We start from the raw sequence: 27,255 nt of genomic DNA on the forward strand, positions 1-27,255 counted from the left end.
GTTATCCCTTTAGAAAATAACACCTAAGCAGCACATCAAAGATAGCACAGAAAGATTTTCTCAACTTCTAAATACAGTCTTTCCCCATTATTCCTCCCAAAGTAACAGAAATGACTGTGTGAACCTCTGTGTTGTCCTGAATGCAGGCTCGTTACTCGGTCAAACATTAAGGAGGGTATTTTAATTTTTTATTCTAATTTGTGCAAGGTCCCTTCCAGCTCAGCATATTCTGTGAAAGAACAGAGCTCAGTGGTAACCCTCAAAAGGCTGACTCGCCAATCATCAAGACTTTACACTATTTATACATTTTAACAAACAAAGGCATCAGCACTCATTAGTTACAGATTGCATATTTTTTTTATTAATTAGTACTCAAATCCCTATTTGCTAGTTGTATCTCTCACATCTCATGCTAATTAGTCCACATGTGCATTTCTTCCCTCCATTTGAGTCTGGGGTCCATTTTGAGTAGGTGGTCAATGAGTCAGTGGTCACAATCTCCCACTACTGGAATTATCTTTAGCCCACTTATTGCTCAGTTCTGCTGAGTTCACTCCTGGTGGCTCTCATCCAGACAGTCCATTCATCTTGGGATTGTCTTCCCTTTCCCTTAAAACAAAAGATTAACCAAGTACACAACATTCACAGTGCAATTGCTTAATCGTAACTAACTATAGCTCCAGATTAACAACTAAAAAGAAATTACGAAGTTTGATCAGATCTTGAGGGATTTGGATCTTGAGGGGCTTGATATCCATTGCAGTAAGTCCTAACTTTTAGGTAGAGAGTTTCTTCTTCATTGAAAGAGCACATTAAAAGTTTTCTCCAACATTGAACTGGCTATATTTCTAAAACCTCCATGTAGTGTTCGTTTGCTTGTTTACTTCTTGTGATGAGAAATAAGACAAAAAGGTTAAGTTAGTACCAAATCTGGGATTTAAAATCAGTTCTTTTTTCCTGTGATAAAAATTTAACCTTTTGTGAGTCCTTTTTCTCTCTTATAAGATGTGAAGAGGATTTTTTTTTTAAGTTTGTGCAACAGTAAAATTTCTTCATGTTTTTCAGTTTCTTTACCATATTCTGAAATCACTCTTTCAATGTAGTTTGTATTCCTTCATGAAACAACATTTTTTTTTAATACACAGACACCCTGTACTGTTCCATCATTAGGAAAATATTAGCTTTGCCATCCTGTATGGTCCCAGTGGTCACACCTAACATCATCCTTTATTCTCTGTTTCCAGTCAATTCCTTCCTCCTCTGTCTTCTTCCTGGCGTTCTGCCTATGGCCATGGAGTAGCAGGCATGTATTATTTGTTCAAGCAGTTGCACCAGTTGCTTCAGACTAGGATTTCTCTTCAAATTAACTTCTCCATGCCCCTTAGCAGCTGTTGCTGCTTTATCACTTTACTGCCAGATGGGCAGTAGGCACCAGTCCTGAGCCCAGACCAGCTGAGATGCCATTCCATCCTCACGGCAGCACCACCGTAAATTCCTTACTGGAAACTGGATAACATATTCAGCTATATTTTTTTTCATCAAAATCTGGTTTCATTCTTCATTATGTGTGTTATTAATATTTGTCAAGTTAGGACTAATTTAATACCAAAGGAAATATCAAAGAGCTATTATGTAAATATGTATGTATGATTTCTTAATGCATTCTGAATGCAATTCCACACCACTCCATCATAAAATTTGCCTTAATCTGAAATATTCCTAATTTTCTTCTTTATGCACCAAGGCCTTCCAGATTGGTCTCACATGTAGCAAGACATACAGGAATATTGAAAAGTTTTGCTATGAAATACGTACATTTTAAAGCATAAAGTGTACTTCACCTCCTCTGAAGTGCACAAGAATTTCCATAAAACAATTATTTGACAAGGAAAAAACCCATGAAAGACATTAAAATACATTTGAAGTTGACTGTGATATTTAATAACTTGAGCAAATAGTTGCAGTGTGTGATGCCAGTGTTATCCCCGAGTACAGAAAGCGACCCAGTTACACTGCTAAACCCAATAGATGTACTTTCATGGTAGTCTCAAACACACTACATGGTTTGTAGGAACTAATATGCTGTCTGTTCATTATGGCTGGAGTAAGACCCTGGCATGACCATGGCACCTCTGTTATGAACCTTTCAATTCCACAGTGCCTTATTGCAATCATAAGAAAGAGGCTGTGGTGCCTTTTTTCTGAATCTGTTAAGTTATAGACTCTTTCTGTATCACATACCTTGATCCAAGGTGACAAAAGAGAACTGCTGGATTCCTGCAGAAGCCTTTATATGCTCACAAAGCAGATGTTGTAAGCAATTTCCTTGTACATCTCCTTCAAGGATTGCATCATAGACACACACTACAGTAATGACATAAATTACCTCTAGTCTGAATTCATGGACAAACTGCACCTGCTGCCCCTCAGGACCTGTATTGCCCTCAGGAGCAATGACATCAAATGTACAGAGATCCCGAACTGTGAAGACCTGGTTCAATAAAGGTAATTGTCCAGTTTTCAGCAGGGATAGAGTTAATTTCTTCTCAGTAGCTGTTACAGTGCTTTACAATGCTGTGTTTTGGATTTGGAATGAGAATGGTGTTGATAACACACTGATGTTTTTGTTCTTGCTAAGTCATGTTTATCCTAAGACTAGGACTTTGGGTTTTTTTCTTTTACTCAGTTTTTTTTTGGTTGTCTTTTTTTCTTTTTCTGGGGGAGAGGGTGGGCAAGGGGTTGTAGGGATTTTTTTGTTTGCTTGGGTTTTTGTCTCATGCTCTGCCTGTGAGGAGGCAAGCAAAAGAAACTCAGAAGGAGCATAGCCAGAACAGGTGGCCCAAACTGACCAAAGGGATATTCCACACCACAGAACCTCATGCCCAGTATATATACCTGGAAAGGGGGCCAATCAGGCTTCGGGAAGGAGGGTCTGGCATCGATCAGCAAGTGGTAAGCAATTGCATTGTGCATCACTTGTTTTTCCCTTTTTATTATAATTATTGTTTTAATTTAACATTATTACTGTATTTAACTTTGTTTTCCATTATAAAACTACTCTTAACCTACAAATTTTACTTTGATGCTTCTCCCCATTCCACTGCAGTGGGGAGTTGAGAGAGTGGCTGCATGGTGCTTAATCTCCAGCTGGACTTAATTTGCTAATTCTAAGGAAAATTATGTTATGAATACAAACTACTTGTCTGGCTTATGCATGGTTAATGTGCTAATAAAGGTTGACAAGTGTAGAGAAGGATCACATCTTTCTTATTTGCACCCATGGCATTAAAAAATTATTTGCACTTTCTATGTTTTTATGCTTCTTTTGTTTTGCAGTAACTATTGTTATTTTTTGTGGATTCTTTCTTTCTTTCTTTCTTTCTCTTTCATTTTTTCTTTCTCTTTCTTTATTCTTTCTTTCTTTCATTTTCTTTCTTTCTTTCATGGAGGAAGAGTCTCATGAAGCAGTGCCTTTAAGAAATCAGGAAACTGGCAAGAAGTTGGATGTGAGGTGCTGAGAGCAAAGATCTAGTATCTTGGGTCTCTGTAAGACCTTCAGTCTTTGTGATTTCACCCTCTGGTTTTCTAGTTGCCCTTTCCTTTAAAATTTGTCATGTACTTCAAACTTTCAACCCTTCAGATGCTTTATGTTACTTCATTATTCGCTGTTTCTCCACTGCCCATTTGACCAAAACTTGCTGGGCAGAAAGCAGATTACATTTCTTAGGCAATACCTTTGCAGATTGCTTCAGAATAAAGACAATTTAGTTTCTAGTGATAAAGTCAATCTCAGTAGCTTCCCAAGAGATACAGGAAGCTTTTTGTGAAGTTACTCTTTACAGACATACCAAACACAGGAACCATTAATTGCACTGGCATTTGGAATCCACTCAGCATTTATTTTTTATTGTCTTGATTTTTAATTAGCATTTTACTTAGCTAAATTTAAACAGCCCTTTCCCATCTTTGTTGTCATTCCTTCATCTCAGAAACTACAAATGGAATCCATTGAAGGTAATCAAGTTGCTTGGGCATGATTTTCCTTTGGCAAATCCATCATGACTGCTCCCGAATATCTTCTTCACGAGGTTCTCAGAAGGCTATTTGCACTCTATATCTCTTAGATAACATGCAGAAAATATTTACTCAGAATATATTTTTACTGAGAAATATATATTTCTCATTTATTTCTCTGCTGTACATTTCTCACCACATATTTTATGGTACAGTACACATACCATGATCATGGAATGTCACTAATGGACAGCAAACACAAGCAAGGCTGGATCCAGCTCTGCTCCAGATCTGGCAACTGTGCTGCATGTGAGTCTTCATTGGAAGAAACCAAAGAAGGATAGACAGGGAGAAGGAGAAGATTAAGACCCATGTTACCTGTGTCCCCTCCCTGCCATGCTGACTCTTGCAGTAAACCCTTCCTGCAGGATATTATCCTCTCATTAGGAACTATTTTCATGAACAGATAGACTGGAGGAGGGAGATTGATAAAATTCTACACAACAAGTAGTTACGTAGGTGAAGACTTGATCTGATTCAACAGGGCTTTACAGTAACTCTAGGAGAAATTATCCTCCTTGGCATCAGAGGTTTTGCACGAGCAGAAAAGGAAGACATGGAAGCAGTCAGGCTTACCCAGCCTTCAGTGTAACAGAAGGCTGTTTCAACAACAGAGGCAATGAAGTAGTTGTAACTCTGTTGCATCCAATTATGAAGTTTCTAATTATGAACTATTTAGGATTTCCCCAAGCAGTTAATTTTAAAGAGCAGTGGAGATTATCTCTAAAGACCTCTTCTAACTTGTCGCGCTTAAAAGCATTCCAGCTTCTCAGATGTGCTGCTCAAGGGAGCTCTTTCTATTTTGTTGGTATCCACTAGAGAAAAATGAGCAACAGTCAAGTCATAAAAAGGTTGGGGTTTATTACTTAATATTATAGCAATTTGCTGTTTCTAACCTCACTGGAAAATTTCAGGGAGGTGAAGATGAGTGGATGAGCTGGTTCACTGGGGAGAATGATTGATTGATGATGGGAAATAATGAGAACTCCCAGAGCAGCACACAGCAGAGAGAAACTTCAGCAAGAGGAGAGCTTTAAAGAGAAGCATTCTATTTTTCCTCTTTTTTTTTTTTTCTTTAGCAAAAGCACCCAGTATCTTCTCGATATGCTTTGACCTGCACAATTTTGATGAGGCAATTTTTAGAACACAGAAAGCTCTCCTTTCTTTGGGAAAGTGAAAAGGCTGTGCTTGCCACTCCTGGAAACAGCTACGGGATTCACAGTTCACCCAGAGCTCCTAAAAAATTAGATTCACATATGTAGCTTGTATTTCCTTTTGACAGCATAAAATCAGCTGGTTTGAAGCTGTTTGTTAGGAAGAGTCTAGACTAGGTCACCTGTGGCTGTAGAAGGTGGATGTATACCACTTATGACTGGACAATAAACTGCTCCTTCTCTTGCCAGCTTTTACATCAGAGCAAAGTGCATGTAAAAAGCCCCAGAATATTTCCCGAACTGTTTCCTGCCCTCCCATAGACTGTAACAGTCTCTGTGGTTTGGAAGCAAAGTTGAGGAGGGAAGTTGTGATTTTAAAGCAGCACAACATGAGTTAAATGTTAACGATCAGTGTTGCAACGGGGTCTGCTGCGCCCGCCGTACTGGGTGGGGGGCGATAGAGTTGCTCTGCCCGTAAGAGACACTTGCAGATACAGCATATGCGTGGTAGACATCACCACTGTGGTCTGCAACAGCATCTCTGCTTTACGGCGTGGGGAGAAAAAGGAAAATCTGGTCAACTGAGGGGACAGACTTCAGAGCCAAGAGATTTCTTCTTTCTCAGAGCTCAATCAAGACAAAAACGTGGCAAGGGATGATGAAAACACTTTATATCAGGATCTCAGAGAGGAGAGGACAAGCATGAGCGAGCATCAGAAGAAAGCCACATTGAGGGAACTCAGGACATGGGTGAACTTCCAGGCTCTTCCTCAATGCTGGCATATACAAGCAGTAAAGCATAAAGTCCTATCCTGTAAGATACAGATTATCACATAAACATGATTTTTCAGAATTAAATTTAAACACACACTGTAGTATGTGTTTAAAGTGTCGCTGCCAAAGTTTTTATCTTTTATTTCCTATATTTCTGCAGCAGCATAATTAAAAATTAGAAGAATGAACCTGACTTTAAGATAGAAGAGCCTCCTGAAAAGGAAATAATTTCGTCAGGCTTCTAAGATGAACTAAACAGTCCTGTTTAAGTGCAGAGGAGACCAAAATTATTAGTACGTGCAAGAGAATCTGTACTGCTCATGCAGCTCCAGAAAAGGAGAGCTGCAGCAAAGGGATTATTCCCAGTGCTTACTTCAGACATCACTTTTCAGCCTGTGTAACTAAAATTAAAGAAAACAAGGACTGTATCATAATTAAGTTTTTAATTAAGAAATGAGAAGGGTCAAAAATAAAACAGGAAATTATTTTTCTGTTTTTACTTCCTGAGCATTTACTAGGTAGCCAATGCAGGGTAGCTTCTTGTTTAATAATTGGACAAAAGTCAAAAGATACATTTGAAGGCTGTCTCCTTGGCAGCTCTCTTCAGCATGCAATTAGACTTCTTTAAAAATGTTAAAAGCCAGTCAATCTAAAGATGCCATGTACCTTTTAGGAGAGGTTTCAAGAGAAACTAATCTGCTTAGGGCCATCATGACCCTGAAATAATGTATACTGTCTGTCCTCATTGCATGTTTAGAATACTAGCATGACAATCAGATTTTCCCAGAGAGCTTCCTATTAATCTTTGCCCTTTATAATAAAGTCTTGGGTTTAGCTGTATTATATACAAGATGAGCTCAGGATCCTGTCAAGTACTCACTCTCTATGGAACTCCCAGAGCCCAGCAATGTGCACTCTCCTGAGACTGAAAAAATGTCCTTCGTGGTTTCCTTTAGTGTAGGAAATGGAAAATGCTAATAACTCCACAGAAAGTGCAAGTTGCACAGACTGCAGTACCCTGCATGTGACCAACTCTGTGCTGGTTTCAGGCATGGAATCAGATGGATGCACACACTGTAGCATCTGATTGGTTCAGGTTATTCAGCACCTGGAATGTTCTCTTTGCTGCTTGCCAAAAGTAAATTATTAAGCCTTATTCTTTGTGCTAAAGGGCATTGGAATGGGAAGCTATTGAGAAAAAGACAGGAGAGTAGGCTTTAAGAAATACTCAGAATACTCAGCAATGGGTTTATAAGTATTTCTAAGTACACCTGAAGCTTATGAGAGATCAGAATTTCTAGCCCACAAACATGAGAGATTTCAGGAGCTGCTCAGTCATAAATGATGGGCAGAACAGGTCTCATAAGAGTGCCAAACCGTGAGGATGGCTGAACTGTTGTCATATCCTTAGCAAGGGAGAGAATGAGTATTTCTGTCGTTTTGCCCTTGATTAAGTATGAAGTCCTAAGGGAAACAGAGCAGCTTGATGCTGTTTCCCTGCTCATGGAAGATGTTTCCACATATAGTTCTGTTCATGTTCACTGCTATGCCAACAAATGTTCATCAAATACCTTTCCACTGATGCTTTCTTCCTCAGAACCTCTGCCAAACCATACAATCAATGTTTGTTTTTCAGCGTTGACAGACAGTTTGAGAGACTGTAAACTGTAGTTCCTGCAATATACACACAAAAGCAAAGTGAAGAGAGGAATAAAAATCTCTTCCCTGCTTTTATGGCAAAATTGTTTGCACAACAAGGAAGTATAATTTCTTTTGTTCTTTTCTTCTAAGTTTCAACAGCTGCCAAACTCATCCTCTGCTAAACTTCAGTATTTCAAAATACTTAACTCCAAAGGATTTTGCTGATGAATTGAAGTGTCATCCCTCCAGTTCTGAAGCTGACTTTTTCAAACCAGTGTCTGCAGCCCACTTTGTATCTGGGTGTAGATGTTCTCTCAGCCCCAAACTCAGACCCCATCTTCTGTATGTAGTGATCCTTCCTCATATTCTCTTCTTTATCCAATCAAGAACCACTTTCAGCCTTCAAATTAAAGATGGAGATGTTTATCAGTACTAATTAGATGAATATGTATCTTATACTTACACAAAGGATTTGCCAGTGGAACCCAGTGAAGGCATAAGGAAAGAAGAAGAGGAAAGAAAAGGAGGAGTTTATTTGTAAAAACCACTTCATAAACACCATTTTGCTATTTCTGAAGTACAATACCAAAGCAAAAACTTGCATTTAGACTGTAAGTCTGACTGAAACCAGTACAACTGTCAAATTATTAGGCCATTTGGGGGAACTTTCACTTAACTGTTCTCTCCGATATATTGTTATTTTCTCACATGTTATATTAGTAAAGTGAGTAGAAGAAAAATGTCACTAAGTGAAGGAGAGAGAAAATCTCCAACAAAAGGAAGAATGCAGTTCCCACTAATACTACTAAATGTTATATGATAATGAATAAACTGTTACTATTTTGATAATTGGAATATAATTGTCTAAACCTATGGCTATAATGTAAATGGAGATGTGCTAACCCAAGTGAAATTTGTGCAAGTATCATCAGCAACTAATCATACCCTTCTTCTCTATAGATTTGCTTGAATTTGCTTATTTTGGAAACAAAGCTAAGCTTTAGCCTCATTTGTTAAAACTGTATAGGCAGCAGAACTAGCCAGTGTTTTACTCTGTCCCATGCCCTATTAGTAAAGTTCCCAGAATCAGCAGTTTTCCAGGTGCAGAAGTTTTAACTGGTGACAATACAAGCAACAGAAGTGTCTTAATTAATAATATTAAGATTAATAATAAAATAACTATCTCCGATGTATGTTGCAGTAATGTATTCCATAGGTAGATATTTACCATTTTTCACCAGCACGATTTTGTGAGATGTCCTGAAGGTCATCAGCATTAAAATTAAGACAACATAGTCAGGTTCAGTCATCATTTATAATACTACAGATCTAGACTGACATCACCATTAAATTTACATCAGCAAGAGAGTGAGAGACAAAGAGCACTTGGACTTTTCTGGAAAGACAGAGAACAAAAAACGCTAGTATTACCTTTTTCACAAGAGTTTACATTGGCAGAACTGATGGAAGCATGTAGCTACTAATTCATCATCCTTATAATTAATTTCTAAACTTTACTATTGTGTCCACTGAGACTCAAAAGTTAATTTTTTTTATAACATCATTCCAATTACTTTCAGCTGCTCAACAGTCAGAATTTGTTGGAAAATTCTGCCTCTTTTAAAGTTGTGCTCATCCTGAATGGGAACAAAATCAACTTTTTATAGTTTCTTAATACACAGCTTCTAGAGGAGATGCTGTCTCAGGAAAATTGAAATGCATTAACCTAACATAACTAATTAGCAAAGAGCTTTGAGTTTCAAACATGAAACAATTTATTCTGAAAAAGATCCAAATTAATCACGCTGACGTTAAAATGCTTTTCAATTCTTTTCACCATAGAATTTCATGAAAAGTAATATATTTTTCAGATGGTTTAGTTTTTAATGAAGCTTTGTTTCCCAAAGGAGAAATATTCCTACAGTACATTTCTTACCTTTTTAATTTTATCTTTTTTTTTTTTTTTATCCTCTGCTTATCTGACACACAGTCATAAAAAATACTGGACAGGCACTTGCACCCCTTCCACTACCACTGTACCTAGGTATGAGTCTCTTACTCCATCTGCCAGTATGAAAGTGTATTACAACATAGACATTACATCTCGATGTCTATGGCATTTAATAGATGGAAGATTGTCTAAGGGTTAAATACTGATACCAAACTATACTGGTAAATGCTGTAAACCTACAGCACACCCCAGCTTTAATCTAGTTTTGCATGTTGGAAGTGAGTGCTGGCTAAATGAGGCCCTTCTTCTTTTAAAGAGGTGATCAGATAGAAATGGGTAGATTATGGAAAGAAGCTTATCTAAAAAAAATTAGGAGGGAGGAGTAAGGCCTGAAGTTGAAAAATACACAGATAGTATCTCAATTAAAAGGAAAAAGCTTTCCAAAGAGTGGATATACTTGGAGCACAGTAAAAAAATTTATTGGTTTTCTTTAGGTTAATAGGGAATTAGAGAGAGGATGGAGTTGCATTGCAGACCTGTTGTGTAATTTCCCTGCCTGCTCTTGCAAATGAAGTGGATGGAGATTAGCTGGGCATCCATTTTCTCCAACACAGGGAAAAGAACCAAGAAATAATGCTCGGCTTTTGGGACAGGGAGGGCGCAGCAGGGCCAAACAGAGTCAAAGCAAAAGATTTGTGGGTAGGAAACTGTCAGAGGTAACCACTGACAAATATTTGTCAAGCTGGTTTTGTAGACTCAAAAGGACAGGGGAAAAAAAAACCCAAATAGCAACCTAAGAATCAAGGCTTATTTGCCAGAAATTACAGACCTTTATTACCGAGTACACATACGAAAATGTGACCTTAGGCAAGAAGACATGATTAGACAGAGTATGCACACTGCAGGCAGTGTGGCTTTCTCCCTGAAGGAGGATGAAAGAAGCAACAGAAACTGGAGTGCACTGGGGTTATAACATGGAGAACAGCATACTTCATGTCTATATCACCTGCATAGTAAATAATTGGCATAGTAGTAAATAATGTCATCATGAGGAGGGGGTGCACACCCTCTGTGCAGCTCAGGAACCTCACTAGGTCACTGAGACACATAAGATCTGGCCACAGCCTTTCTAGGAAGTCCAGGGTCTTCTGCAGAGGCACCTTGGCCATTACTCTACATAGTCCAGGCTTGGCAGAGGAGTTATTCCCAGACTACAACAGGCAGTGGTTATGTTCCTTTACTAAAGAACTTTACTTCTTTAGTGTCTTTGTAATATCTTAGATATAACTTGCTTCCTTTTCTAGTGAAATCCAGCCGATAAATACTTCTGTTTACTGTTTAACTGCTTTTACATTCCTCATTGTTGGCAACATAAAGCAAGAAAGGATGGTAAATCTTAGCTGTTAATTAATGCTGAGGGTCAAGGACTCTGCCATAAACGGCCATTTTATTGCCACATGCAAGAAGCAAGGAGCACAGTGCAGACTGCTTTAGTGTGAGCTACAAAACAGGAAAGGATAATTTATATAACTCATCAACCAGATATCCTTAAATTCAGCATAGATGTTCCTCTGGTGCATGCTACCTCCCAGGCAGACTCCTGTTTTCCATTTATGTCTGCTGAGCAGGTAGGCAGGATGGTCAGATCCAGGTTAGGTCATAAAATGCCTTGCACAGTGTGAAGCAAAAAGGTTTGTGGGAAGGAAGCTGGCATGGGAACAACTTCCAGAGGCAACTAAAGGGAGAGACTTCTCTGGACCAAGACCCTGGGGCTATGAGGATCTTGTCTGTTATAGATAAAGGAGATGTTAGCTGGGATCCTATGAATTATTAAAAAATGTATAATAAAAGAAAAAAAACACATCTGCCATACATCTCTGTAAACTTTCTCATCTATACAAAGGTTTCAGACATTAAATTCCCTCTCAGTCAAGAAACTGGAATTGTCTAAGAATAATCATATTGACAAATCAATTATCTGAGAAAAGACAAATGGGGAAATGATTAAATCTGCCACTTTTGTAATTTTTTGTGCACTGTATTCATCACAAGATTTCTTCCTATATTCATCAGAATTAAAGCTCCATCCTAATAAGCTTTTCTGAAAATCACCTGCCTTCTACCTTGGGAAACAGAATCAGGAGCCAACATCTTTGAGTTATTAAAGATGCTGCAATTAAACACATGGTGTTGCTCAGGAGAGAGGATTGTTCAACAGACCGTGCCAGCTTCTGCAAACAGTGCCCACGCTTGTCTCTCTGTATAAGCACTTTTCCCTCTTTAATTTGTGGTTTGTAGAAACTGATAGCCTGTTAGGAGGTATCTTAGGTCATCATCCTGTTAATAGCTTCCATGGTTTAATCAAATACACGACAAACACTACTAACTCCTGTTAATTCCCAAATTCTTATCCATGAGGAAGGCTTAGTGTAGCCAATGCTCTTTGTGCAGATGGAGTTTGTATACGTATGCATTTTATTTCCACTGTTCTCATTTAACCTGTTCACATCCTTTCAATTCTAGGAATTCAAATGCAAAATGGAGGGAAAGAAAAGAACATAAGATGGGAACCAGATGTGACTGGTAAACCTCTTTCCAATGCACCACAGCTTTCCAAACACTAAACAAAATTGCTGAATGTCATGCAGAGGGGAATAGGAGACACAGCTTTAAATCTCTTGTTTTAAAGACTTGGTATGTAAGATTCAGAATTTCTGTTCCATTTCAGAAATTCACTGGGAATGACAGAGTCCATAAAACAAAGAAATTATGTTGTTCAAACCACCTTCATGGTGTTTCATCAGATTAGAATTCTGATTTTTATCTAAATGTGATAAGATCAAAATGAGTTAAATTTAATACAGGTATCATGTTTATTCCCCAAAATATAAATAAGATATTTATAAACTCTGTTTTCTAAAAAGGTGACATAAATTTCCTGTTCCTTTTACATGTTAAGGGAGAACGATCTGAGTATTTGTCAATGTAATTTTAATGTTTTACAACTTTTGTCAAATGCATTATTCACAAGCATGTTTGATGATTTACTTGTTTAGTTCAGAGCAAACAATTTAATGTGGAAAGTTAAAAAGATTATTCAAATATTATTATTCTATTCTACCAACTCGGTTTAGAGCCAGCAGAAGGCAGATTTGCCAAAAATATGCTGGTTTTGCACTTTAATTAGAAGAGACTGGAGAAAATTCCCCAAAGTTTCGGCTAGACAATATCAAGCTGCAGTGTAAAAAATTAAATCTGAATTAACGGAGGAGTACTCCTCTCATGGCAGATTAGTGTTCAGAGGGGAGATCAGAGTGTGCCTGCAGCCTGGGTCATTTTGCTTGAAAGGTGTGATGGGGTTTGTGTGCTTTTTACATCAAAATGCAAAACAAATGAGAATAGAAAAATAGAGATCTCTGAGAGTTAAGACAAGAGTCAACTAATGAAAATAAAAGCTTGAGAACCGTAGGCTATTCAGGGACTCAATAACAGGGCCCACTGCAGGTAAAGCACTTGTCTCTGTGGCTGGAGGACAGGCTGTGGCTGTGCCCAAGCCACCCAGCTGGGCTGTGGAGAGCCCTAGTTCTAGAGCCTTTGTTTGGGATATTTCTGTCCTGACTTCTTCAGCACACCAGCATTTCCTAAGGCTGTAGCTTGTGCTGTACCTGATCTGTAGCTTAATGGAGTTCAGCAGTCCCAGCTGTTAATCTCCCACTTTTCAGGAATTTGATGCAGACTTATTTATACTTGCATTGATACTCATGAATGTATAAGCAACTGTGAAGGGAACAAAAGTAGAAACAAGAAATGAGACTCATGGGAACTCTGATTTCTAATTAAAAACACTGCACATCTATTATAATTTTAGCTCACAGAGGTTAATAGAAAATGAGATCAAAGGCAGCGTGTGTTTACCAATGGTAGATCATGCCAGACCAAGATTCTTTGATGTCCTGAGAGATTTGAATAGGAAATGCAGATTTCATCTATCTGAACTTCAGGAAAATATTTAATGTCCTGTCACTTGGGACTGTATCTGCTGGACGAATGATAAAGGAACTCACAAAAGAACTGCAAAAATGCATGAGGTTTGGAACAGAGCAGATGGCAAACTGATTCTGTTGAAAAGACAATTAATATACTGGAAGGAGTTTAGCAGTAGAGATCCTTGTGGCTTTGCAGTATAGTCATCTTCTGTAACAGTACTTACACTGTTCCTCCTCCCCCAACCCCTTAGGTTCCTGAGGAGTTTTTTTGTCGGATGCTTCAGAGCTGCTCAGCATATGAACACAACGCTATGCTGGACCCTGAGCTGCGTCACCCAGCTTGTGGGAGCCTGTGTTGCAAGCCAGTTCCCTTCCTCCTGGGGAAGTCCTCCCCTGGGCTGCAAGCATTTGCTCCAGGCAGGGCTTCAGTACCCAGCAAGTGCAGGGATGAGGATGTTTCGCACTTTCCTTAAGCATACTCAATTGCATGGCAGATAGTAAAAACACCTCTTCTTCTCTCAACAGGAGAGACTGCTCTCTAAGCAGTCTCTAACAGGTTGTTAATGCTGGGATTAAAAGAACAGTTCTACAACAGAACAAGCAGCTGCTTGACTCTGGAGTTATAAGTGAAATCTCCCTGGACTCCGTAGACCCACCTGTTGCTGCTTCTAAAAACAAAGAGCAAAAAAAATTACAAGAAGAAGAGCAACAAGCCCAGTAGGGATCTTCAGCCAACATTCAGATCCACAGCTGAAGCTGAACTGCTGTGGTAGAGGCTGGTTATAAAAAATGCAGGCACTTATAGAAAATCTTACATACACTTTTGCTATGAATTATTGTGATTCTAGGTAGGAAATGTATGCAATTTGAAGGTGAAAAGACCTCTGGACATTACCACAATGACATCCCTTGTTCTCCATGCCTGCCAAGCCAGAAGCCTGCAGACCTGAAACTTTGGTTTGGGCATGTGTCTGTCTGTGAGAAGTTAGACCACTGCTAAGGGGGGTGCCATTTGATTCATTCCACCTTGGCTGTGGCTGATGATGATTTCTTGTACTTGTGAATTATTTCCAAGCTAAAAATTTACAAGTTTTGTGCAGACCACAAGATGGCACAGCTGTAGTAGGTATACAGAACTGCATAAGGCAGCCTGACATGAACAGATTAAAAACAAAAATTAACATAGTATTTAATATCAATTAGGGAGACAAAAATATCCTATTCTGGTGAAAAAGCTCTTATTTCTACTTTAAGGGCAATGTTCTCTGAGCCTATAAATGCTGAAATCTTCTATCTTCAATAAACAACTGCTTCTATATTTACAATAAAATAACATTTCAAAGCAAAAATTATTTTGCAACAAGGTAACCGGTTTTGTCTGAGCTCTAAAAGAGCCCTGTAACTTTGGATTCCTTTCAGTCAAATGTTCCAAAGATTATGGAATATCTTTTTAGTGATTTATTTTTTTAAGCTGGAAAGTTCTTTAATACCAACAAACTTTGTCTATCTTACAGATAACTCCATTTGCCACTACACTACTTCAATTTTTAAATTGCAAAAAAGTTTGAGAACAATCTCTAATTAGATGTTAGATACCCATGACCTTTTGAAAATAGCCTTTTTACAATACAGCCACAAGGCAGTAATTGCACTCCGTGATACAGTAAGTTAATGATATGGATTTATGGGATTCAGATTCACTGCTCTGAAAGACCCAGAAAATACTTTGGAAATTTAACCCAATCAACACTCTGGCAGTGTATCACAAGGAACTAGAACTAGACAGTATAGGTTTATTGTCTCCAGAATATTTGCTTTCATTATCACATAACTACTGAGATGATATCTGGTAAAGGGGAGCAGACATTGATTGAGAAGTATGCAGGGAGGAGGAATTTCATTATATCTGTTGTGGATTTTTAAACAAAAATTATGTGATTTTTATCATTCATCAGTGAGTTTAGCCATTTGTCTTCCAGCTGTTAAGCATCCGTCGAAACAGAGTGATATTCCACAACTAAGATTTCTAGGAATGTCTGCAATAAAAATGTTATCTATGTATTTATGTGCTGTCATGTTTGACAGTAATTTTCACAAATATTAGGGATTTGAGGAGGTCTCATGGCAGAATAATCAAAATCTGAACACAAAGTCATCTACATACTGATACATGTCCATCAGAAATATCTATATCTAGTCATCTAATCTATATCCACAGAGGAGGAAAATAATAACTTCGTTATTCAATTCTTCTTTTAGTAAATCAGAATCCCTGACTAGCATTTGAATGAAAAACTGACCTTTCCAGATTTGCTACATTTCATCTAGGCAAACTGTTCTCTCATCTGTGCAGTGAGAAAATACACAAAAGCCTGCAATTTTTAAAATGAGATCTGAAACTTTAATAAGCAATTATTTATTTGGGTTGACAGCCTTCCTTATAGTAACTGGAAAATGTCTGTGACTGTTCTTGCTACGCCTGGTGTAATATTCTTCCTCCCTAATTCTTTCCATACTTCTGTCTTTATCATTCACTGCAGCCCTACTTCAGGGCTCAGTTCTCCATACATAGAATACAGTTCCAGGAAGCCCATAATATGAGGGGGGGAGGGGTGAGGGGTGCTCATTCTTTAGATTAAAATCTTTCCAGGGAAGGTATCCACTGCAGAAAAAAAGAAGAAACGGAATAGAAAAAGGAAAAGGAAATGGGAAAAGGAAAATGAAAGGAAACTGAAAAGGAGGTAAAGGAGGTTAAAAAAATAAAAAGGGAAGAGGAAGAGGAAAAGGAAAAGGAAAAAAAGGATAGAGAAATGGAGATTGATTCCCACAGTTATCATTCTAACTAAAATTAAAGAAATCAACTTCTTATCTCATACTGTTAGATCCTCTACCACAAAAAGCAACATTCCTTCAGAGGGTTCTCCAGAGCTCAACAGACTGACACCAAAGAATACAATCATTCTTTTCTTATATTAATATAACTCAACGCAGAAACAGATCAAGAAAATTCATAAACTGTCTGCTCATTTTTTAAATGGAGTGTAATAAAGAGTCTTTAAAATTTCAGAGAGAATATGTGTCCCATGTAGAAAACTCAATCTTGCAATTCCCATTAATTTTAAAATGATGTGTACAATCAGTCCCTGAATGCTAAAAATGTCTCTCACTGTGAAACAACATACAATGTCCCTGATGTTTTATTGCATCCTCTGATGTTTGAGTTAGTGTGTTTTGGCCTTTGTAGAGAACTAAAATCTTGTTTACAGTTCCCTGGTTGTGTTGCAGTGAGTGACCACATTCTGAAATCATATGCATATCCGTAGAATTTTGTTTTCCTACCCCTATCTGTATAGGTAAATGGACTGATGAACCTCCTCTTCTCCAGGCTGAACAGTCACAGTTCTCTCAGCCTTTCCAGGTCAGCTGGAGGCCAGTCACTAGTGGTCACTACAGGGACTAATACTGGGATCAGTACTATATAACATCTTCATTAATAACCAGGATGATGGGTCAGGGTGCACCCGCAGCAAGTTTGCAGATAATTTGTGGATCCAGGGGCTCCTAGGCACACTAGTGCTACTAAATTCTTTGTTTAGGACCCTACAGAATATGGCCAGGAATTTAACTTAGTTGTCTTTGGTTTGGGCTAACACTGGGGCATCGAACCAGCCTTCACATCTCTGGCTCTGGAATAATGGCAGCATTAGTGGGAAACATTAGTCCAAATCACTTACTACTATTCTCAATCTTAGATCTTATCTGTGAGCAGAAATTGTCTGGGAATATTTTAGGTAGAATTTCTCCAAAGAAACACAATATTCAGAAGGGCCAAACTTTGACATTTTTTACTGGAAATTACTTCAATGTCTAGTACAGAGTTGTATTTGGATAAAAATTTCTCCAAAGTTGCGTTCTGTTTGGATTAAGGCTTTTGGTTCTGTCAGTTGGCAGAACTGACTCTTTATGTCAAGTAGAGAACTATTAGTGATACTGATTATTGAACTATGAATTTTATTAATTATTGTTAAAATCAATAACATATAAATCACTTTTCCCTCCCTTTTTTACATTTTGTTGCATTATGCCCTTTAGCCTAATATCGAACATGGTAACAGCCAGGGAGTGAACAGAGTGCTTGGCACTGAATGCTCTGGCAATATAGACTTGCCAGAGATCTTTTTAAAATAAAATGGTGCCATATCTGCTTTTTCTCCAAGAATTCAGTCCCCCTCCAAAATCTTCTAAAAGCAAAAGAGAGTCTCCTCTACAGCTGTAGCAGTATGATCAAAACATCAGTCAAAAAGATCTTGAAGACCCCCTTCTTTCCTGTTCCACTAGGCTGTGAGCGTTGCCCGACTCGGAGAGAGGGGTTTGCCAGCAGATTCTGAACTGGCAGTGTGGCTGCAAGTGTTGAAATTATTGAACTGGAATAAGCCAGGTGGTCATTTCTGACAGCAGAATTTCAACAACTGCCAGAAGTTTTCAAAATGAAAAGCAAAGAAAAGAGCTGGCATCATCACATCAGGTACTACTTCATGGGAGATGTGTACCTTTTAAGCAGCCTGGGAAGGATAGATAGAAAATTCTTCATCTCACAAAATCATTGGAATAATACAATTTTTCTTTTTAAAAACTAAAATTTTCTTAAATCCAGCTGTAGAAATGAGTTTGAGATACTCTTCTCAGATCCAAGATCTTGTTACTGGATTCACGTAACTAAACCCCAGTTACACATGAAGAATGATGACCTACAACCAGAAAAATTTTTAGGCACCTAAAAAGAGCTTAGGCACTGAAACTGTGCCAAAGTCCAAAACCATTACTCCGTGTCACAGGTCTCAGACACTCTCCCAGATTGCTGTGCTGTCTATTATATGTATATGTTCTTATTTCTGGCCCAGTTGTGAGGCAGAAGGTCTTTGGCATTTTTCTCAGTTGCAGTCCTCAAACACTCTTAATTCAGAATATGTTATGCATAGGTTGGCACTGATGGGAGGGTACATAGGCACGAAAGAAACAGTAATTATTTACATATCCCAACAAGCCTCAAGTCTTTGAATAAATTAACCAGACTCCCAAAATTACTCTGTATTAAATGGCATCTTCCAGCCCTTATAGAACAGGACTCTTAAGATTGGAATTAACCCTTTGGTGAAACCTCACTCACTTCTTCCAGTGCGTGGAAAACTGTCCCCCAGGTCTGACAAAAAATTAGTGACCAAAGCTTTGCAATACAAATAACCTTATGTTCCCTCTTCTGAAGCAGAAATGAGCTGGGGTGTATGGACTGCTCAGGACCATATCTCAGTCTGGCAGGTACTGTGAACTGAACCTCTTTGTGTTTGGATTAAATATGAAATCATTTTTATCTGAAAACTAACAATAGCAGATTCCTCGTACTTTTTTTTTTTTCTGGGAATGTTACAAATACAATGAATAAAAGTACATATTTTTTTATTGTGCTGTTGTGTTTTGCTTCTGACTCTCATATTTTGATCTTTTCTTTTATTCTTTTTCTTAGATCTTTTAAGTAAATATCTGACTTAGCAATCCAGTCACACCACAGGCTTTTTCCCAACATTAGCCTGAGTCTCTGCTGGATGCCCCATTACAGCAATTTTTATTATACTCTTGATTCCAAAATGCTCCCAGAGGGCTGGTCATAACCATAATGTGCATAGGAGAGTTCACACAGTGTATTAATTATCATCACACATCTTATGCATTTTACCTGCCCCTAAAATGCTGTCCTAAAATCTACCACATTGTCTGTATCTGTGTGAAGGAGTGTCTTAAAAAATGTGGGTTACCTCTTACAAGTAACAATTGATATTCTGTGTACAGTGATGTGCATACAGTTTACTTAGGCCCTTCTTGTAGACTGCTGTGAATTACTGACCCAGAACTGTTCCATCTTTGCTATGTTTATCTTTATGATACTTTTCTATCCCAGGGGTATTATATGTCACCTACAGACAGAAAGGAGACTGGCAAAGAGAAACCAAAGTTTATAGCTGAGGGTCTAAAGCCTGCCTTAGATGCCAGGAGATCCCAGGCTTGGACTTTCCCACTGGCTGGGAAGAGTCTGTCAAAGGCACCAAAATATAATTAGGATGCAAATAAACAAAAAGAACAAAATAATGTTCCAGTGCAAAGTGTGTGGTTTCCTCATGCTGGAACTCTAAACAGCACAGAAACCAGCATCTTCCTGAATTGCCCACGTGAAATTATGGCTTTACTTGCATTTATTTTACTGGTGATTTAGGAAAGAGCTCCAATATATGCAGACAGCATTCACGTTCAACTGCTGATGTACATCCCAGTTGTCTACACTCTTTTGCTGTTGAACTGCCCTTGGCAGTCCAGCCTGTGTCTGGGTTTCCTTTCCATCACAGAGTGGGTATGGGACCAGTGGGAAAGTAGAAGGGCAGGAAGGGCATGGGAGAAGACTCAGGCTTCCTCCAGGAGGGACCAAGATGAGGGTAAAATGAGCTCCCAGAGATGGGGAAGTAATTTGAAGTAATTTTCATTGATGAACTAAATGTAGCCACATACTCCCTGTTATAGGTGGCTGACCTAATGGTTTTCCAGGCATGCAACCACTCCTTTTGTGGTTAAGTACATCTACCCTTGCTATCAATGGCACATATACCATATGGAGGAGAAACTCACTTTTTTATTCTGACAGTCTCACAGTCGTAGAAACCTGGAGTTGTAAAGATACTGGTTCTCACTTGGATCAGATTTGTCCATGTGTAAGACACAAAGTTATGAAAGAGAAATGTAGCCTCCAGATTCCTCTGTTACTGCTCACATTACAAGTCATGGCCACACACATACTAACTCTGAATTTTCTCTGTTTTTACTTTATGACCAAGAAATTTATGAGGGAGCTACTACAGGGACAACATTTGAGTACTCAAATCAGAGGCTGGTTTGGAGTTGGCCTGCAGAGTACCAGACCAGGTCGTGAAACCATAACAAAACAACATGTGTTGAGAGCTGAAGGGAGGCATTATATTATGCTAACTCAGCTCTTTAGGTAGATATCAGTCAGCTACTGCAATAAAGAAAAGGACCATGAAGCAGAGCCATTCCTTTAGCCAAGGGCAAATAGTACTGTTCTGCTGAAAAGATTATATTTTGACATAAACATTACATAGTGTTTTTCCTGTCATTTAGAGGTCACACACACAGCTAACCGTCATGGAATGATTTAGTGACTTGATTAGATGCTTGGACAGCTTGCACTTCCTTAGAAAAAAGGAAACTTTGCTGTCTATCTATCTCAGCATTGATGTTCCTTGTTGCACAGTCCACTGCACAGTAAATGGAAGGTCGCTCTTGCTGCCAGCTTTCATTTGTTTGTTTTTCCCAGATAAAAGGGCAAAATCATTAAATACTGGCTGACCACTTCATCTCACATGAGTGAAGATGCTGGTCCAGTAAGCTGGTTTCTGAATAAAAATTTAATGATTTGACACACAGAAAGAAAGAGAGCAGGCCCTTTTAGGTTTTATCCTCAGACACACACGAAACAACTTTTATTTCTTGTAATAGATGATGAGCAGCACAAATCTGTGGCTGCAGAGGTGAGCGTGCAGTGCTGACCTCTGCTAACCTCACCTGGGCATTTCACAAAGCCATCATTTTCCCATTAAAGCAGTACCTGTACTCCCACATCAGAGGACACCATATGGATACATTCCTCTCTCCTCCCCCTCACAGCTTCTTGATTAGACAGAGGGAAATCATTGAATGATCAGGGAAGCTGGTAAAATTCAGAGCACTCATCCTGCTTGTGTTGTTAAAAATGAGATATTACTTCAGGTAATTTTGAAATGGTATAAAAAGTATCATCAGTAAGTTACACATATACTCTACTCAAAGATTTGTTTGTTCATTGGAAAACAAATCTGGAAATTAAAGTCTCTAAGAATGATTACTTAAACAATACTTTCACATTTCTATGTCATGCAAAGATGATTTGTAAATAAGCTTTTTAATAATGGAAATAAAGCTTCCTAATATAATAAGAGTCCTATGAGTCATTTTTGCTTCTTATGTTTTAATTTTTGCCCTAAAAATATCAGCATTGTATAATTTTTTTCCTTACAATTTTTAAGGAAGATTTCTCTATACAAACAAAATATTCTCAGTGAATGTTAAGGCCAGTCAATGGGGAACGATACTGGTCTTCATCAAAGCCTTTTTATTCCAAGACAGTAACTAGTCAAAAAGGTTAAATATGTAAATTATTGTTCTAGTTGTTGTAAGAGTTAACAAAAACAAGCCCCTCTATAGTCTAAAGAAGATTTTTCTTATCTCCACTCACCCTCCTGGCTCTTGATACAACCTTTGGACTTTTTTTCTTCTTTTATCTCTCTGGAAAGAAATACATCTCCATATTTTCATTATAAAAGTCAGATTAAATAAAAGCCTTTCACTATTATTAAAAAGCAAAAATAGGTCAAGATGATCTTTCCGCCTCTTTTTCAAGCCATCTTTAGGAAGTGATATAAGAATTGCTCACCTTGTAAAATGCCTTGTCTCTCCATTTGGACAGTTCTCTCTCCCCTCTCAGATTTTCCTCTGAAATGTGGAAATGGAGGTGGAAGAAGCAGAAACACTCACAATCAGCAAGTCACGCCAGGGCTTTTAACATGAAGGTGTTTTAAAGTAAAACTTCACTCTAACATTCGTTGTGAAGCATAATATCATATACGGTAATATATAAAACATAGTATCTATGTTATTTTATTGTTAATCTATACTTGCGATGCCATCTGCTGGTGGTGTGTGGTGGGAGAACAAAGTCAAAGCCCCCGTTACACTATGCCCGTGAAATAACCTCTCGGCACGGGTCTGAAAATATACGTGAGGAATGTCCCTCAGGACTGCGCTCCTTTGTCCTACTCCAGCACCCTCCTCCTCACCTGCCCTCACCGCTCAGAGTCCGCTCCTGCCCCATCTCACAGCTCCCCGCTTTCTGCTCTCCACGAACACCAGCGCTCCAGTGTCCCCGCAGCCCCTGATTTTTGGCCAGGCCGCTTTGAGAGGTGTATTACATTCAAGAACCTTATCATCAAGCCCCAGCGCTTTTACAGAGCGCAGCTAACCGCGGTCCCGCCCGGCAAGCACAATGTGAAAGCACGGTGACGCCCCACCACCCCTCCGCACCGCTGAGACCTCAGTCTGGGGTCTTGTGGCTCGAGAAAAACCTCCCCAAAAGTGACTGTACTGATGGGGAAAGCAGCCAAAATGACGATGAAAACTGATGATGTGGCCTGACAAAGACAGACTGCAAGAGCCAAGTTTCTTTCATGGAGAGAAAGCAACTCTCCCCACGAACACGCCTTAAAGATGCAACAGGGTGTGTGGCGGCGGGATGGGACAAACCCTTCCCGCACGGGTAAGCAGCACCGACGGCCGCCTCTCCTCCTGCCCCTGCTCGGGAGGTTTCCCACGGGCAGGCGGGGCCGGCGTGCGGCTCTGCCCCCGGCGGAGCCCCATCCCCGGGGCCGGTCCGCCCGCCCCCCATCCCGGCCCCGCAGGCGCTGCGGGCGGTGCCGGCGGCTGCGGCGGGGGGATGGCGGCGGAGCGGGGAGCGGGGCTGCGCATCTTCCGCGATGTGAGTACGCGGCACTCCTGGCATGAACCTCGACTTCCGCACAGGGCAGCTGCCAGCGTTTGGGGTGGGGGGCATCTGATTTGTTCTGGTTTGCCTTTTTTTCTTGTCTTTTTTTTTCCTGCCCCCCTCCTTTTCCCCCCCCCCCCCCCCCCCCCCCCCCCCCCTCCCCCCCCCCCCCCCATTTCTTTCTTTTTCTTTTCTTTTTTTTTTTCTTTTCTTTTTTTCTGGAGCTGTTATTTTCTCTCTCTGTGGAAAGAGGAGGAAAACAGTGAGACTATTGGTCCTTCTGCTTCCCTTTTCCCTTCTTTTTCCTTTTCCCCTCTTCCTTTTCCTTTCCCCCTCTTCCTTTTCCTTTCCCCCTCTTCCTTTTCCTTTCCCCTTTCGCTTCTGGTGGTTGCATGTGCAAGAAGAGCAGGTTAGTGGTTGTGGGTGTTTACAAGAGGTTCTGGGTGAAAACAGTCACCTTTCAAAATATGTCGCTTGGAATTTTATTATTTTAATTTGGAAGGGGCTTCTCACTACAGAGTTTCTCACCCTGAAAAAGTTTTTTTCCCACACTTGCAGACTGCCTCCCATCCATTAGACCCTGATGGATTTGAGGTGCCCAGGGTCAATGCACAGAGAACCCTGAGCCCTTGAGCCCTTTGAGGGTGATCTTAGCAAGGTGCCCTGCTGTTCATCTGGCCACTCTTAAACCATCACCGAGAGCTCAGCATATCACAAGGTGCAGCTGTTATGTTTTTTGTCTAAACTTGCCCAGCACAGAACCTTTCTTTGGGGAAAGGAAAGTCCTGATAAATGGCAAACTCTCACCCAAAGATCTCCAAGGTATTCCCTGACCTTAATGAGACCTACAAATCTTCAGACCAGGATCATCTTCTCAGATTCTACATGAGGAGTTACAGAATTTCACCTAAGTATTTAAATAGCTTCTTCCTCAGGTGTCATTTACAGTGGGAAGAAAAGGCAGACCACTGAGAGGGCAAGCTGGAGTCACATATAATTTTGTGACAGACATGTTGAAGGGAGGGATCTACAGTAAGCACCCTCATGCTGTCCTTGGCTTCATAGCTTATAAACCCCTATGCTTTCCCTCTCCCCTCTCTTCTGTATTGGGGTTCTACTTTCTATCAGAGTCCTCAGATTTGCTCCCATACATCTGATGCTGCTGTCTCCACCACCCAGTCTGATCCCTTCATGCTGCCAGGCTCCCCTCCTGACTTACCCCTTTGCTTCCTCCACCCCCACAAACCATTAGCCTTTCTCACCATCTCAGATGCTCAGTGCAATCCTCCCAGCTATCACACTTGCTCTGCTTCTTTAAACCACTTCTCTCAATGCTGAGTCCAGTATCATTGTAGCCATACGGGATCAGGTTGTGTGCCTAAACATCATCCTTATAATCCATAAACAAACTAGAAATAAAAACGGTTCTTGTTATGGTCCTTGGTATGTAGTGCACACAACACAGGAGGAGTTAAATAAAGCAATACCTGGGGGAAGGATGGAGACACACTAAGAACTTTGCAATTGTATGCAGCCTTGTGAAAATGTCATGTAAAGCTTAAACCGTAAAATCTACACTAAATACAGCATTGTTTGTTATTAATGCATTAAAAAAGAAAAAGAAAATTGACTTTATTCTTTCTCTCTTTGTTTAGATATTAAGAAGAGCAGACAAGAATGGTAAGATTGGTCACATGTCTTCCCCCTCCTTTTGGAAAAAAGAATCCATCATTGACTCACCGTGTTAAGTCATCCTAACAGGAAAGCCAGCCATCCCTCATTTCATGTGTTCTACGGGTTCAGTGCCATGTATTATGTTGTACACTGATCCTCCCTGCAGGTTCTTCAAGGGCTGATCTTGTGCTTTCACATTTTGGTGTGTGTGTTTGTTGTACTTTGGGTGCATGTGGGTGTTTTCTTAGTGACACTGGCAAAATCTAGTTTGAAATACTTGTTAGTAGCTTCATCTTAGTACTTTTTAAAAACACCATGAGCTATATCCAGAAATCACATTTGTTTCCTACATTTTGCAGTTATGTATTTTTCGACATGTCAATAGGCAAAATAAAGCCTTGCATCTAGCTCACATATTTATGGCACAGAAGTCTTGAGTTTTTTATTAATGAGAGAAGCAATGAACAGTGTTAAACTCACAGCTAAGACAGGCTTAACCCTGACAAGTGATTCCCAGTCAATCCTGAGAACATGGATATTGTGTACATTCAATAAAGAGAAGGCAAATAGATACCATTGAGAAAATCAGAGATAATAACTTACAAGGGAGAACTATTGACCAGGAAGGGGCAACTGTACAGTTTGATGGTATAACTGAGCCTGTTGAATAATCATTTGTTGTTGCTGAGAGGGAAGTCCCACCCCCTAAGCCCATATCTGGTTGCTATTCCTGCCCCAGCTCATGTGCAGCAAGTGGCACTTCCTGTGAGACCATGACAGCCTCCTTCAGAGAGCTCAGGAACCACAGAATCCATCAATGTGACAGTGTGACAGTGTTTTGGTAATGCTTTCTTTGTTATCTCCCTCAGTCAGCTTGCCAGTGGCTTGCATGGGCAGTGATGGTGCAGGGTGAGGGCTGGAATGGGGAGGAGAAGAATCTCCTCTTCAGCAGTACCTTTCTAGGTTAGCTACCTGCCAACCACGGCCAAGCTCTGCTGGCATCCCCCCCCCAGATCTCCTCGTGGTGTTGGAAATAGATGTGTATGTCTGCCCCGAAGACTCATGAGAGTCAGAGTGCACAGTGCAGAGCAGAGGTCATCATTCCCTTGGAGTCAAAAAGAGTCCCTCCAGCTTTGTGTCCCTGCCCTGGACTTTGAGCTCATGCTGTCCTAGCCCTGGTGGATCCACAGCACTTCAGTGGTCAGAACACTTAAAGTCCTCATTCGGGTTTCCCCACCCCCCAAGATAAGCTCATTACTTATCTCATTACTAATACTTGGCCATGAAAGTAAGGGAAACGGCTCATATGACCCATGACAAACTGTTTCCACAATACAAAACCTTATGAGCCCCAGAGACTTTAGTTGCTGTCATTCCTACCTCTATACGGATCCTTTACAACGTATTATTGGCAGAAAAGTGGCTAAGTTCAGCCTCTTTAGTTCTATTAAGTCCATGAACTTGAAATGGTTTCAGCTCTTAGGGCTTAATTGTGTCTGCTAAACCATCAATTGCCGTGGGACTTCCACTTTGCTAACCTAGCACATCACACGGCTTGTGCCACATTAACAGGGAGGAGATTTGTTTTAAAGCTGTGAAGTTAAGTACATTTTCAGAAAGGTTATTGGATATGTGAACAATTACTGAACATGTTTACACTGTTGTCAACAGAGGTTATTAACTTCTGTTAATGACTGGGCTACTTACACTTCCAGTGTCACCTTTCTATGCTATGGGAAACCAAGTATTGGCTTTAAGTAACAAATACTGCCTTACCATCCATGACATGGCCCTCTTAAGTTCTCCCATACGCTTTTAGTAGAACTTTGTCTGCTGTACACATTGTCTCTGTGAGATTAAAATACCCCCAGAAAAATTATCATCAAAAACTTTACTATATTCTTTCTTGACAGCAAGGAAAAAATGCATCCAACAAAGCGGATCAAGCTGGTAAATAAGAGTATAGTAGGAGGTAGCCTTCTCACTGTGAATTCAGGGACTGTGGGACTTCAGGTGATCCTTCCACAGCAAGGAAAGACAACTATTCTTGCAAAGACAATATAAAATAAGAGATCAAAAGAGCCAAGAAATTCTGCTGGATTGCTGTTACTCAAAAGTACTACAATGATTTATGTCTATGTTTAATTGAGAAAGTCCTTTAGAAAACAGTCATTCCTGTATGTGAAAGGAGTCATACAAATGTGATGGCTTCTTTCTTTGCCAGCCCTAGTATGTATTCTGTTACTGTTCTGTTTCTGGAAATATCAGCTGTGCACAGCTTCCATGAGAGATTCAGCTTCATAAACTTATCTATAGTTCTTATTTCATGGCTGAGCAGCTCTGCTCTGTGTGGAGCAGATCTGC

General features: G+C 39.7%; 1 protein-coding gene across 1 annotated transcript in view; it reads left to right on the plus strand.

The window, feature by feature from the left end:
• Nucleotides 1-2,410: 2,410 nt before the first annotated feature.
• The window catches only part of NECAB1 (N-terminal EF-hand calcium binding protein 1), an 80,227-nt gene continuing 55,382 nt past the window's right edge, over nt 2,411-27,255 (plus strand). The window contains exons 1-3 of the mRNA XM_027659157.1: nt 2,411-2,505; nt 2,873-2,952; nt 24,873-24,897. Coding sequence (XP_027514958.1) covers nt 2,454-2,505; nt 2,873-2,952; nt 24,873-24,897 — 157 coding nt within the window. The 5' untranslated portion in view covers nt 2,411-2,453. The remainder of the gene's footprint in view (nt 2,506-2,872; nt 2,953-24,872; nt 24,898-27,255) is intronic.

Source organism: Corapipo altera, unplaced genomic scaffold (genome assembly GCF_003945725.1).
Source record: "Corapipo altera isolate COAL_440 unplaced genomic scaffold, ASM394572v1 52, whole genome shotgun sequence".
In the NCBI taxonomy this organism is placed as follows: Eukaryota; Metazoa; Chordata; class Aves; order Passeriformes; family Pipridae; genus Corapipo; species Corapipo altera.